Source organism: Berghia stephanieae, chromosome 7, assembly GCF_034508935.2.
Source record: "Berghia stephanieae isolate SIO BIC M18660-M18661 chromosome 7, UCSD_Bste_1.3, whole genome shotgun sequence".
NCBI lineage: Eukaryota > Metazoa > Mollusca > Gastropoda > Nudibranchia > Aeolidiidae > Berghia > Berghia stephanieae.
In genome coordinates, this window is record NC_088366.1 from 64904430 (window position 1) to 64918694 (window position 14265).

At 36.0% G+C, this 14265-nt stretch overlaps 1 protein-coding gene across 4 annotated transcripts in view; it reads right to left on the reverse strand.

The window, feature by feature from the left end:
- The window catches only part of LOC144977649 (cytochrome P450 3A31-like), a 46826-nt gene extending 34028 nt beyond the window's left edge, over window positions 1–12798 (reverse strand). For 2 of the 4 annotated variants that reach the window (XM_078923074.1, XM_078923069.1), the window contains exons 1-6: window positions 12592–12798; window positions 7366–7831; window positions 4322–4475; window positions 3469–3697; window positions 1665–2007; window positions 994–1095 (exon numbers count right to left, since the gene is read on the reverse strand). In XM_078923074.1, coding sequence (XP_078779200.1) covers window positions 994–1095; window positions 1665–2007; window positions 3469–3697; window positions 4322–4475; window positions 7366–7578 — 1041 coding nt within the window. In that variant the 5' untranslated portion in view covers window positions 7579–7831; window positions 12592–12798. Of the gene's footprint in view, window positions 1–993; window positions 1096–1664; window positions 2008–3468; window positions 3698–4321; window positions 4476–7365; window positions 7832–8183; window positions 8206–9406; window positions 9531–12591 lie in introns of those variants that run through there. The other 2 variants (XM_078923070.1, XM_078923071.1) reach the window with 2 other exon arrangements.
- Window positions 12799–14265: the final 1467 nt, after the last annotated feature.

Sequence of the window (14265 nt, forward strand, 5' to 3'; positions counted from 1 at the left end):
ACCCTCAGGGCAGAAGATCAAGGGGAAGGCCACGAGGAACATGGAGAAGAATTAAAGAAGCTGATATACAGAGAAGTGGTAAGACCTGGAATGAGATTAAAAAGTTAGCTCAGGATAGAGAAGGATGAAAACTGTTTGTCTGTGGCCTATACCCTGACCCAGGGTGAAAAAGGCAATGATGATGATGATGAATATTTTCACAGTTTACAAATAGTTAACTCTCTTTTTACCAGCTATTTCCCCAACACAAAAATAGAATTTTCTAATTCAAAGAGAAATGCAACAAGTACATTCTATACGTAATATCATTCAGTAAAACGAGCTCTACAACACAGTGTCTAGTTTTTTATAGTTATATATTTTTTTAATTCTTTAAATTTTGTAATGTACAAAAGAAATCAGAATGATAAAATTGTTGGTTTCATTGTAATAAAATAAATGTGACAATTTTCCTAAGGTTGGAAAGAAAAGGGTTCATCAATATGCCTCCACATTTATTCCTCAACCAGAACATTCGAAGACAATTCTCATTCATTGCATTTCAATAACATGTCACATAGTCTTATCTCGTCGAGAAATCTTATATAGGTTGAATGATAAATACTGCTGCAGAGTCGTCAATATCCCAACGTGTATATCAAATAAATGCAAGTCCCATGTGCTGCGTTGATATTTTTTCTACTACTAGCCACGCTTATTTCAAGCATAGGTTTTAGCGATTAGCTTCATGATCAGATTACACTTTAATCAAAATATAATTGGGGAAGGTAGACATCCTTGTCATTCACCAACATTATCTAAATAATATTATTTAAACGCAGTGTTTTCACGAAAAAATTCCTTTTATTACATATTTTTGTATAATTCTTGGATACATTTTACAAATTACAAGGGCAACTTATGTTAGATCACTTTCCATACCACTTTGTCGTCAATTATATCAAAAGCCTTTCTAAAATCAATTAAATATAGCCATACAAAACGTCTACTTACTTTGCTTAAAACATCTGGATTGTGTGCGAGGAGGAATATTGCAAAAGACAATGCATTGGACACCGTATCATAGCCAGCCAAGATGAAAATTAATGCCTGACCCTTTGAATGAAAAGAAAGGAGATGTTGATGCTCTATAGAAAAGGTACAAGGAATGGGGAGAATTCCATGACGATGTGTACATATGTGCAGGTCTGATATTCGAACTCAATTATGGGCTTGATTTAATCGTATTAGATAAAAAATTGCGTTTGATTGACAGTATTTATACCATACAACAATGAGCCCATAACAGAATTAATTATGAAACCTGGGAATAAGAGATTGTCGACCTAATCCGACGTGTACATACATGCAGGTCTGATATCCGAACCCACTTATGGGCCAAGTTTAACATTGTCGTGATGGACAATATTTTGCGTCATTTTTAAAAGATTTCCATCCCAACATTGAGCCCTTAAAGAATTGGGTTATCAGACCTGCAAATAAGTGCATGTTGACCCAATCCAATCAAGATGGTTCCGTTCACAATAAATTTATTGACAAGCACTCTGAAAAAACACGTACGTGCAATTTTCGTAAGAAAACTTGTCCTTCAAATTTCAACCGATTAAAATGACCCTTGTCTTGTCAACAAACTCTCAAACCCGAGACTTCACCGCAGTGCTAACCTGTATATCCAAACGAGTCAGTCCTTTCCTTTCATGATGCTCATCCTCAGCAGCTGCAGCAGAAGACCCATTCTCCGTTGTTGCTGAAGAATTCTTCCTCTTCATCTCTTCGGCAACCATCAGCTGAACAAAGTCGTGTTTTTTCTGACTCATCGCCTCGTCTCCACCCCGATTCTTCATGGCAGCCTCCAAGAATGAGTTGAAGAAGGTGATGGACTCCTTTGGGAACAAGCCGATGCCGAATTTGGACATGATTTTTAACAGGAATGGGAACAGGAAAATCAAAGCGAAAAATCCTTCGCCGAAATTCATCATTTTCTTGGCCTCTGTTACAAATCTGGATCTGAGAAAAAAGAAATGAAATAAAATTGAATAAAATTAGAATTAGATAAAATTGAGTAGTTACAGTGCATTATCTACTAAACGTGCTCAAAGCACTTTCAAAGGGGTCCTGACCACCAGCAACAAGTAACATGTAGAACGAGACATGACGCCTTTTATGCGATTTTACAATACTTTTCCAACAGAGACAATGATGTTAATAGCCAGGTACTCGTTTTACACATGAGGACGGTGAGAGGATGTGAGTAAAAGAACCTTTTCCAAGGAGGGACTCAACTATGCGCCGGAGCGAGCGAGCAAGGCTCGAACCCAGGACCTTACAATCCGAAAGCAAGTGCCATACCACTAGACCACATAGCCGCACAATTCGTAAAAGTTCATATACGTACTCACAGATTCAATAACCACCAACGTTATTTATTTCTATAAATCCATCATCGGCAGTTATTGTGAAATCAGTACCATCACCACCACCTTCGCGAAGTCACAGGTTTGAGAGTTTTGCCGAGATGAGGGTCATTTAAATCGATCGATATTTGAAGGACGAGTTTTCTGGCCAAATTTTTTTAACATATGGGCTTTTCCAGAGTACGGCAGTAATATCATCATCATCATCATCATCATCATCATCATCATCATCATCATCATCATCATCATCATCATCATCATCATCATCATCATTTATCAATAAAATCAGGTTGTTTAGCTGGGCAACAGCAGCCTATTGCATTATTTAAAACAACGACAAAGAATAGACAGAATGTATCGTGAACCATTTGGGAGCAGGCAGCGGACTTCTTTCGTTTTTGTATATAGATAGTTCGAAGATGACGTCAGTCATGTCTTTGTTATTGTTTTTTGCCATCCGCGTTTATGAGTACTTCTCACTTAACTGTATTAACCAGACTATAAACCTTCAAGGTTACACATAGTTTTGTGTGTTGGCCAGTTTTACTTCCGGATGGCAATGTTGTGAACTCCTAAGCCAAGTGCATACTATCTATAAAATTATTTTTCTTTTATCAAACAGAAAGCCAATCCCAAATGTTTCACGATCCATTCTGTGTACGTTTGTGTGTGTAACTATATTATTCTGTGTTATCATTATCATCATCATCATCATCATCATCAAGTGCCAGGCCTGCTGCAGACATCGGCGATCATGTCCCTCCAACCATATCTGTCCTCAGATCTTCTCGATAGTTCGATTCCAGTTCCTCCTCCACCAATCCATCTGTTCAGATTGTCAATGTAATCTATCCTCTGTCTCCCTCTTCTTTTTTTCCCAGCAACTTTACCCGTAAGTGCAATCTTTTCAGTTCCGTTTCAGTTTTTTCTGTACATATCTCCGAGAAATTTTATCTGTGTTATGCATCAGTTCTTATCCATTACTTACTCATCATTAAGAGCATTCAATTACATGTGCTGATATGTGCGTGTATCTATGATTGTGTGTACTTACTCATCATTAAGAGAGTCGATGCTGACCCCAAACCCTGTGTTAGCGATGACGTCCATTGTATAACAGCCAATCACATTCTTCAACTCAATCTCCTTGCCTTCCCGGCATGCCTCTCGGAGGTTTGACTTCAACAACTCTGCCGTCTGCTCCACGAGAAGACACATCTTTTTCAACTTGCCAGAACTGAACGTTGGGCTTACTGTATTTCTCACGTGACGCCAGTGGTCATCTGAAATACCCAAGTAGACAGATTAGTAGACTTACATCGTTGCATAGAGGTGTGAATAGGAGTGGGGATGGACGTGAGAAACGGCGTTTTGATCATGGAGTAGTTTACGATGAGTAAGCAGGCATATATCCATTTTTGTTCAAGATTTTTTTTAAAATCATCATCATTATCATCATCATCATCATCATCACTGCTAATCCTACTCCTACTGCTTTTGCTACTGCAAGCACTACAATATTACCACACCTATTAATACTACAACCATTACTATTACTCTACTTCTCCTCATCCTCCTAGTACTACTACTACTACTACTACTACTACTACTACTACTACTACTACAACTACTACTACAACTACCACTACTACCACTACCACTACCACTACCACTACCACTACTACCACTACCACTACCACTACCACTACTACTACAACTACTACTACTACTACTACTACTACTACTACTACTACTACTACTACTACAACTCCTCCTCCTCCTCCTCCTCCTCCTCCTACTACTACTACTACTACTACTACTACTACTACTACTACTACTACTACTACCACCACCACCACCAGTTTCATTGAAGTGTTTAACAATCTAAGGACTGAGAGTCTTCAAACCTTCCAGTACGGTCAGGGCATGGTTAAAAGGTTCCTCCGAGGGGAAAGTTCGTCTGTTGACGAAACAGTTGAAGTTCTTCACCATGATTTCCCTCAACATGTCCAAATCTTTGACCACTAGAACTGGTCTACTGGCCTCGTAGTAGCCATATACCTAGAGAAAAGGCAAAATTTGAGAAATATGGTAAATTTTTGTCACAGACCAAATTCAGTGTGTATGTAAACGTTAATAGTATGTACCAATTAATTTGTGTAAATAATTATACAAATAAACAAACAAACAAAAAAATACATACATTAATTAATAAATAAATAAATACAAAAAAACAAAAAACAAAAACAAAAAAAAAAACAAAAAACAAACAAACAACAAAACAAATAATAATAATATTAATAATAATAATAATAATAATAATAATAATAATAATAATAATAATAATAATAATAATAATAATAATAATGATAATGATAATAATAATAATAATAATAATAATAATAATAATAATAATAATAATAATAATAATAATAATAATAATAATAATAATAATAATAATAATTAAAACCTTCCCCATGACATCATAAGATACCGTCGCCTAGGCATTCCACGGAGTAATATATAGATAATTCATCAAACAAGATGTCTAATGTCAACAGTAATCACCCATGTTGTCCATTTGAGCAAATTTGGCGGTTAATAATCTTGCCAAAGGAAAAAAAAACGAAAATGCCTGATACGGGGCTCGACCAGGGACCTTCCGGGTCTCAGTGCTATGCCCTAACCACTCGGCCACTTACAGGGTGTCTATAAAGTATTCTCCTGATTTCAAAGAGGGATTTTTCTTAAACAATTACAATTTTAAATATTTACATTTGATTTTCGACATCTTCTAGGGAAACACCAAACATTTTTGCCCATGAGTCATTAAAAAGGAATCTAAGTTTTTTTTCGATCACATATGCAGAAACTGATGCATCCTAATGAAAGATGTAGAACAGGTGAAAAAAGGAGAGCAAACGAAGAAGAGGAAGACCACGGTCCAGTTATATAAATTATATCTTAGAATGGACAGATACGAATGGAAGAGAGTTGTACGATACCGTCAACAGACGGGAGGAATAGGGAATGAGATTAGCGGAAGAGTAGCGTCCCTTGATTGGACGTCACCTTACATAGAGAACGTCAATTTGGCTTTGCGCATGCGTCTCTCTCGTCCTCGCTTGCGGTGAAGTATCTCAAGCCGCTTTCACCGGAAGCGAGGACGAGAGACTCATGCGCACAACCAACATGACGTTCTCTCTCTAATAACTTTTCCGCCGGTGACGTCCAATCAAGGGACGCTACTCTTCCGCTAATCTCATTCCCTATGGGCAGACATTTGTCATCACAGAGTGTGGGCAGCCAACGTCAATGAGGACGACACTGGATAGTGAGTAACCAAGGAGAGAGTTGTGGACCGAGATGAATGGAAGAGAGATGTACGATACCATCAACAGACGGGAGGAATGGACTGACATATTTGTGTCATCGCAAAGTGCGAGCAGCCAACGTCAATGAGGAGAACACTGGATAGTAAGTAAGTAAGTAAGTAAGTAAGAAAGTAAGGAGAGAGTTATTGGCATATATGAACGGAAGAGATACGATACCGTCAACAGACGAGAGGAATGGGCAAGTAGAAAACGGTCGGGGCTGCCTGAAGCCGGTGATCGTGAAAATTCAAACGAAAGAGTGAAAATGGAGAGGCTTCGTATGGGAACAAAACAGACAATGGGCGTTTCGGGTTCCATCCCTTCGTCAGCACAAACATGGAAAATAAATAAAATAAAGTAAAATTCAAAATGCATTCATAGTGCAACCACCATTGAGTACGGTACGATACAAGGTATTTTGAATTTTATTTTATTTTATTTGTTTTCCGAGTTAATTTGTGTATTGTTGTGCTGACGAAGGGTTTGTACCCGAAACGCCCATTGTCTGTTTTGTTTCCATACGAAGCCTCTCCATTTTCAATCTTTCGAGGAATGGGCAGACATTTGGCGTCGCAGAGTGTGGACAGCCAACGGCAATGAGGACGACGCTGGATAGTATGTCAGTAAGTCAACAACTCACATTCCATCACCAAACATTGGCAAAATCAACCTGAAGCTAGAACTTGAGCTTTTATATAGCGCAATATCCACAAAACGTGCTCAAATCGTTTTACAAAGGGGTCCTTGACCAACAGCAACATTTACCATGTAAAACAAGACATGATGCCTGTAAGGCGATATTACAAATTTTTGGGGGGACAAAAACAACGCTGTTAACGGCCAGGTACTCATTTTACACCTGAGTACGGTGAGAGAATGTGAATAAAACGGGAGGAAAATGAGGTCCTTTAAGTTCAGGTTGATTTGGGTAAAAATTTGATTTTTTTTTTAATTCCGACAAAGACAACGCTATTAACGACCATGTACTCACGTTACGGTGTACGGTGATAGAATATGAATAAAGAACCTTTTCAAAGGACTCAATTATGTACCGTGCGAGGCTCGAACTATGGACCTTCCGATCTAATACTACTTGTGTCATACCACAAGACCACATAGCCTCACAGAGAATCCACAAGTCTTCTTCTTCTTCTTCTTCTTCTTCAAGTACCAAGTCTGTACCAGACATCGGTGATCATGGTACGCCATTCATCTCTCTGATCAGATAACCGTAACTCTCTCCTTACCAGCCATTTTTAGAATTTCCCCCCGAAAATTCACACCCACCCGACACAAAATAGACTTTTCTTACTCAAACAGAAAAGCAACAAGCACATTCTATACATAATATTGTTCCACAGTATGAAACATTTTCAAAATGTCGGGGTTTTTTAGCGAAAGCAAAAAGAAATGAAATCTGGATGAGAAAAGTGACGGTTTCATCGTAACAAATGTGACGATTTTCCTATGGGTGGTAAGGAGAGGGTTAAAAAAAACAAGTAAAAGAAGCATATGTTCCCCCGTGGTGAAGAAATCCACCCCCTCCATAGGTAGACCGTAACAACTCACTTACTCACCTTCTCTGAATTGAATTTCTGGTACATGTACTTTTGGAACTCCACAAAACCAATCTTCCCCAACAAAGGGAAACATCCCATGGCGGGCCACGGGGTCAAGGACTTGATCCCCATTCTTTTGAAGGTCAAATAGTGTCTGGACGCGTAGACCACATAGAGGACCACCAGGGTCAGGAGGCCCACAAATCCCGTTGCAAGTGCGGACCAGATCATTGTGATACGAATACGATTGTTGGTGATGATCAGCTGTTATAATAATTTTTGACGATGCTGTTCTTGATGTTGCTGTTGAGACACAGATCTTCTAAAGAAAGATTGTACAAGCAGCTGGTTTTATTTCTCGGTTGTGGAAGAGCAGAAGTGGTGGCAGTTATGAAGCGGTGGGTTAGTAATAATATGATATTTCCTTTGGTGTGAGTGTTGTATTGCAATGAGATGTCTTCAAAATCAGATGACAGAAGATTGTCTGGTAAAGAAAGAGATAGATGCATTTCATTACTTTCGTGAAAAGACATGAGTACACAATATATAATAACTATCTAAATTAGATTTCTGAAATGATTAGTCTATCTATCTATCTATCTATCTATCTATCTATCTGTCCGTCTATATGCCTGTTTCTCTCTCATCTATCTATCTATCTATCTATCCATCTATCTATCTATCTATCTATCTATCTATCTATCTATCCATCCATCTATCTATCCATCTATCCATCTATCCATCTATCCATCTATCCATCTGTCTATCTATCTATCTATCTATCTATCTATCTATCTATCTATCTATCTATCTATAAATAAATAAAATAAAATTACTGTTGACTTCTACAGATCTGTTTCATGCCACTAGGGCAATCTACAGGAAGTGCAATCATTATTGTTGTTTAAATGATTGGGTGTTGTTTCGTACTTCCTGTGATGTTTTGGTGTTGAGATTATCAACACACAATCATAAATAATAGTAAACAACAATATCGATTACACTTCCCGAAGATTGCCCTAGTGGCATGAAACATCTGTACAAGTAAGCAGTAAATTCTATTTTATTTATAGATATTTACCGCTCCTTTAACATTAACGCCGAGCACTTTTATTTCGTGGTTTGTATTATTATATAACTATATAGTATTTATCCATCATCTATCTATAAATCAATCTATCTATCTATTTATCTTTCCTTCTTTCTGTGTGTCTGTCTGTCTATCTGTCTGTCCGTCTGTCTGCTCTGTCTGTCTATTATATCTTCTATATATCTATCTATATATCGTCTATCTATCTATATATCTATAAATCTATCTATATATCTTATATATATATATATATATATATATCATCTATCTATATATCTTATATATATATATATATATATATATATATATATATATATATATATATATATATATATGTAATGTAAATTTACATTATATATTAGCTCTAACCACCATTATCGATCACTTTCGTACCTACAAGTACCCACCAACACTCATAAATATATATATATATATATATATATATATATATATATATATATATATATATATTCTATTTATATATCTTCTACCTATAATATATATATATATATATATATATATATATATATATATATATATATATATATATATATCTTCTATCTATCTATCTATCTATCTATCTGTCTGTCTGTCTGTCTGTCTGTCTGTCTGTCTGTCTGTCTATCTATCTATCTATCTATTTATCTGTCTATCTATCTATCTGTCTGTCTATTTGTCTATCTATCTATCTATCTATCTATCTATCTATCTATCTATCTATCTATCTATCTATCTGTCTGTCTATCTGTCTATCTGTCTATCTATTTATCTATCTATCTATCTATCTATCGTCTATCTATCTATCTATCGTCTATCTATCTATCTATCTATCTTCTATCTATCTATCCACAGACACGTCAATCCCAGAATCAGTCAAACCACTGTTCTACCACACGCTGCATTATCCAACTTGAATAATAAAGCCACAATAAAAGTTTTCGTTAAAATCTCAAAGCAAAGTTACTGTACCAGTGCATTTCGATAGATCGTGCACTCACTAAGTGAGTCTGGATGAGCACGGTTTGATTTTAAAAGTCAAAATACGATCTTATCGACTTTATCAAATGGCACGGCTAGGTGAGTTGTTTTCATTCTTCAAGACAACACAATGGCAGAAGAATTGAGCGAGAAACACATTGGAACTAGAGAAAACGTGTAAAAAGCGTTAGAAAAAAACAACAACAAAAAACAACACATTAATAGATAGTATGTATTTGGCTAAGAAGTTCACAACATTGCCATCCGGAAGTATAGATAGTTCTTAGTTGACGTCACTCAGGTCTTTGTTATTGTTTTTTGCCATCCGCGTTTATGAGTAATGCTCACTGAACTGTATTAACCTGACTATAAACGTTCATGGATACACATAGTTTTGAGTGTTGGTCCGTTATACTTCCGGATGGTAATGTTATGAGCTTCTTAGCCAAGCGCATACTATCGAAGATGACGTCACCAATAGATAGTATGCACTTAGCTAAGTAGTTCACAACATTGCCATCCGGAAGTATAGATTGTTCTTAGTTGACGTCACTCAGGTCTTTGTTATTGTTATTTGTCATCCGCGTATATGAGAAATGCTCACGGAACTGTATAAACCTGACTATAGATAGTATGCAGATGACGTCACTCAGGCATTTGTTATTGTTTTTGCCATCCGCGTTTGTGAGTTGTTCTCACTAAACTGTATTAACCAGACTATAAAAGTTCATGGTTACACAGAGTTTGTGTGTTGGTCCGTTATACTTCCGGATGGCAATGTTGTGAACTCCTTGGACAAGCGCATTCTATCTATAATCGTTCATGGATACACACAAGCACACACTCATACACACGCACAATACAACACATACCAGACGCCTATCTTGCTTCTCGTATTATCATCTACTAAAATCGAAACAGATGATATCTCTATGTTTCAAGCGAATGTTTAAAAATAGATAAAGCAATCAATGAATCACACACAAAACAACGAGGAATCGAAGAAGAATCTAACGCTGCATTTATAGATAGTATGCAGATGACGTCACTCAGGCCTTTGTTATTGCTTTTGCCATCCGCGTTTGTGAGTTGTTCTCACTAAACTGTATTAACCAGACTATAAAAGTTCATGGTTACACAGAGTTTGTGTGTTGGTCCGTTATACTTCCGGATGGCAATGTTGTGAACTCCTTGGCCAAGCGCATTCTATCTATAGACATAAATGTGACCCCTCGTTCCTAAACGGTATTATGTCGGATGACTTGGGTGCAAAAAATTGAATTTATTGACAAAAATATGAAACGTGGGGTTTGTTTCGATTTGTTATGTTACAGAATGAAGACAATTTCTCACAATACAAAAGCTCAAAAATTGGTATTTACTATCAATTTAATTCTAAAGTCACTTTTCGGGGTCCAATTCATTCCGACCGTTTCGAGACGAAGGGACACAAATATACTCTCTAGTTTACACTTTGTCGGGTTATATAAAGAGAGTAATTATGAGGGTTTTTCTTGTTTTGTTTGTTTTGCACGGGTATTCCTATATAATCACACATAACATTTGGAATTGTAAAGAATCGAAACATATAATTGTTGTCTCTGCCTACCTTGAATGGATCGTTCAGAAACTTGCTTTGTCACGAGTCAGAACTTGATCAATGTCGATGTCAAATATAAATCGTGTGTGTTTGTGTGTGTGTGTGTGTGTTTGTGTGTGTGTGTGTGTGTGTGTTTGTGTGTGTGTGTGTTTGTGTGTTTGTGTGTGTATGTGTGTGTGTGTTTGTGTGTGTATGTGTGTGTGTTTGTGTGTTTGTGTTTGTGTGTTTGTGACTTCGCGAAGTCCCAAGTTTGAGAGTTTTTTGCCAAGATGAGGGTCATTTAAATCGATCGATATTTGAAGGACGAGTTTTCTGGCCAAATTTTTAAATACGGGTTTTTGCAGAGTACGTAAGTGTATTTGTACTTTATGATAAAAGACGAGAATAAATTGTAAATATTCTAAGTAGCGGTAAAATACATAGAGATAGTACGCGCTTGGCTAAGAAATCACAACATTGCCATCCGGAAGGTTAACGGACCAACACACAAAACTATGTGTAACCTTGAACGTTTATAGTCCGATTAATACAGTTTAGTGAGAATACACTTCAACAGTCCTAACGTCACTTCCCTCGTAATGACGCATGGTAACTTAGTAACTGGCTCTATACTATCGGAACAATATTTCTCCGACGAGCATAAAAGCGTATCCAGAGGGGATAAAAAACATTATAAAACTGATCATGTTTTGATTTTTACACATTCTGATCACATGACATGTGGAAAAGTTCTAGCCAGCATGAAGAATAAAAAGTACCGATTTTCTTTGTTTAGAACCACGATGGCCACCATGCCTGTGCGACGTGACATCAGACTATTGAATCCAATTAATCATAAACGCGGATGGCAAAAAACAATAACAAAGACCCGAGTAACGTCATCTTCGAACTATCTACAGCTAAAGACAAACAGTTGGATGCATCTAGGAACACATGAGATGTATAATATAATACAAAGGGTGCATTTGTACTTAATAATAAAAGATGAAAACAAATTGTTAATAATATACTAAGCAGCGGTAGAATAATAATAATAATAATAATAGTAATAATAATAATATAATAATAATAATAATAATAATAATAATAATAATAACAATAAATAATAGAATAATAATAATAATAATAATAATAATAATAATAATAATAATAATAATAATAATAATAATAATAATAATAATAATAATAATAATAATAATATAATAATAATAATAATAATAATAATAATAATAACAACAACAAAATAATAATAATAATAATAATAATAATAATAATAATAATAATAATAATAATAATAATAATATAATAACAACAATAATAATAATAATAATAATAATAATAATAATAATAATAATAATAATAATAATAATAATAAATAATAACAATCATAATAATAATAATTTTAAAAAAATAAATATAAAATAATAATAATAATAATAATAATAATAATAATAATAATAATAATAATAATAATAATAATAATAATAATAATAATAATAATAATAATAATAATTTATTGCATCCCAAAAAGGAAATTTTATTGTACAGACGTGTTATAATTGACACAATAGAATACCTGAACAGACAGTTGAATGCACGGAGGTTATCAAAAACTCAGCTGTGCAAGGGAGTTGAATCGATGAAACACCGCGAGATGATGATTTGTATATACCGTACCTAAAAAATAGAATCGCATTGGACTGTGTGTTTCCTTATATGGCTTGCTATCATCGGCAAACATGACCTCATCGGCCTCCACTTCTCCACGTCGTACCTCTAATCTGTCTGTCCTACAGGCAACGCATCCGTGATCTTTCATCATGTTGGTAGGTAATAAGCACAGGGGAATCCCCACCTCTCTCTCTCTCTCTCTCTCTCTCTCTCTCTCTCTCTCTCTCTCTCTCTCTCTCTCTCTCTCTCTCTCTCTCTCTCTCTCTCTCACGCACAAACGTACACTCTCTCTCTCAATTTATCTATCCATCTATCCATCAATCCTTCCATTGATCCATCTGCCATTCATCTGGCTTCCTATCTATCTATCTATCTATCTATCTATCTATCTATCTATCTATCTATCTATAATCTGTGGTGACAAGCTGGTAATCCTGCCACGTAGCCTACAGATAGTTCGAAGATGACGTCACTCAGGTCTTTGTTATTGATTTTTGCCATCCGCGTTTATGAGTAATGCTCACTGAACTGTATTAACCTGACTATAAACGTTCATGGATACACACAGTTTTGTGTGTTGGTCCGTTATACTTCCGGATGGCAATGTTATGAGCTTCTTAGCCAAGCGCATACTATCTATTGGCTTTGACCCAGTTTACTGTCCTGCACACAGTGCATACTCAATGTTTTCGATGCAGTGGGTACGTAATATAGCAATCAGAGAGGGCATTAAGTGGGTAGTAAATTTGGTTAGCACGCGACGTCTTTGACACATCAATTCACGGTGTCTGTGATTTATCGTATAGATAGTATGCGCTTGGCTAAGAAGCTCATAACATTGCCATCCGGAAGTATAACGGACCAACACACAAAACTGTGTGTATCCATGAACGTTTATAGTCTGGTTAATACAGTTCAGTGAGCATTACTCATAAACGCGGATGGCAAAAAAAGAATAACAAAGATCTGAGTGACGTCATCTTCGAACTATCTATAACTGTCAATCGCCGCACTCCCGAAAAATACGTATTTATAAATTTGGCCAGAAAACGCGACCTTCAAAAATCGACCATTTTATCGATTTCAGTGACCCTCATTGTCTTGGTAAAAAAACTCTCAAATATGGAACTTTGAAATGTCCCAGGTTTGAGAGTTTTTGCCAAGACGAGGGTCATTTAAATCCATCGATATATGAAGGACGAATTTTCTGGCCAAATCTTTAACAGCAGTTCTGCCGCCATATGGTAAAATGACACAAGTGCCAACGTAAACAAAATGAGCTATTTATATTATGGGAATCCTCATTTCAAGACATACAATACCATCTAGGTCACATAGATAGTAATGTGCAATTTTATACTATCAGAACTAATACAAATTTGAAATTGAAACATAAAATAAATCCTTAAATTTTCGAACACATTTCCGGCCATAGTTCAAAACTAACCCCATGGCATTTACCTCCTTTTGTCATACGACGGCAGAGTTATCGGGTTAACTCACTAAACCCTAACACCGACTATATCCGTAGTTTACCCGGGTTACTTTTACCCCATGTCTATTTATTACATTTTTCTGA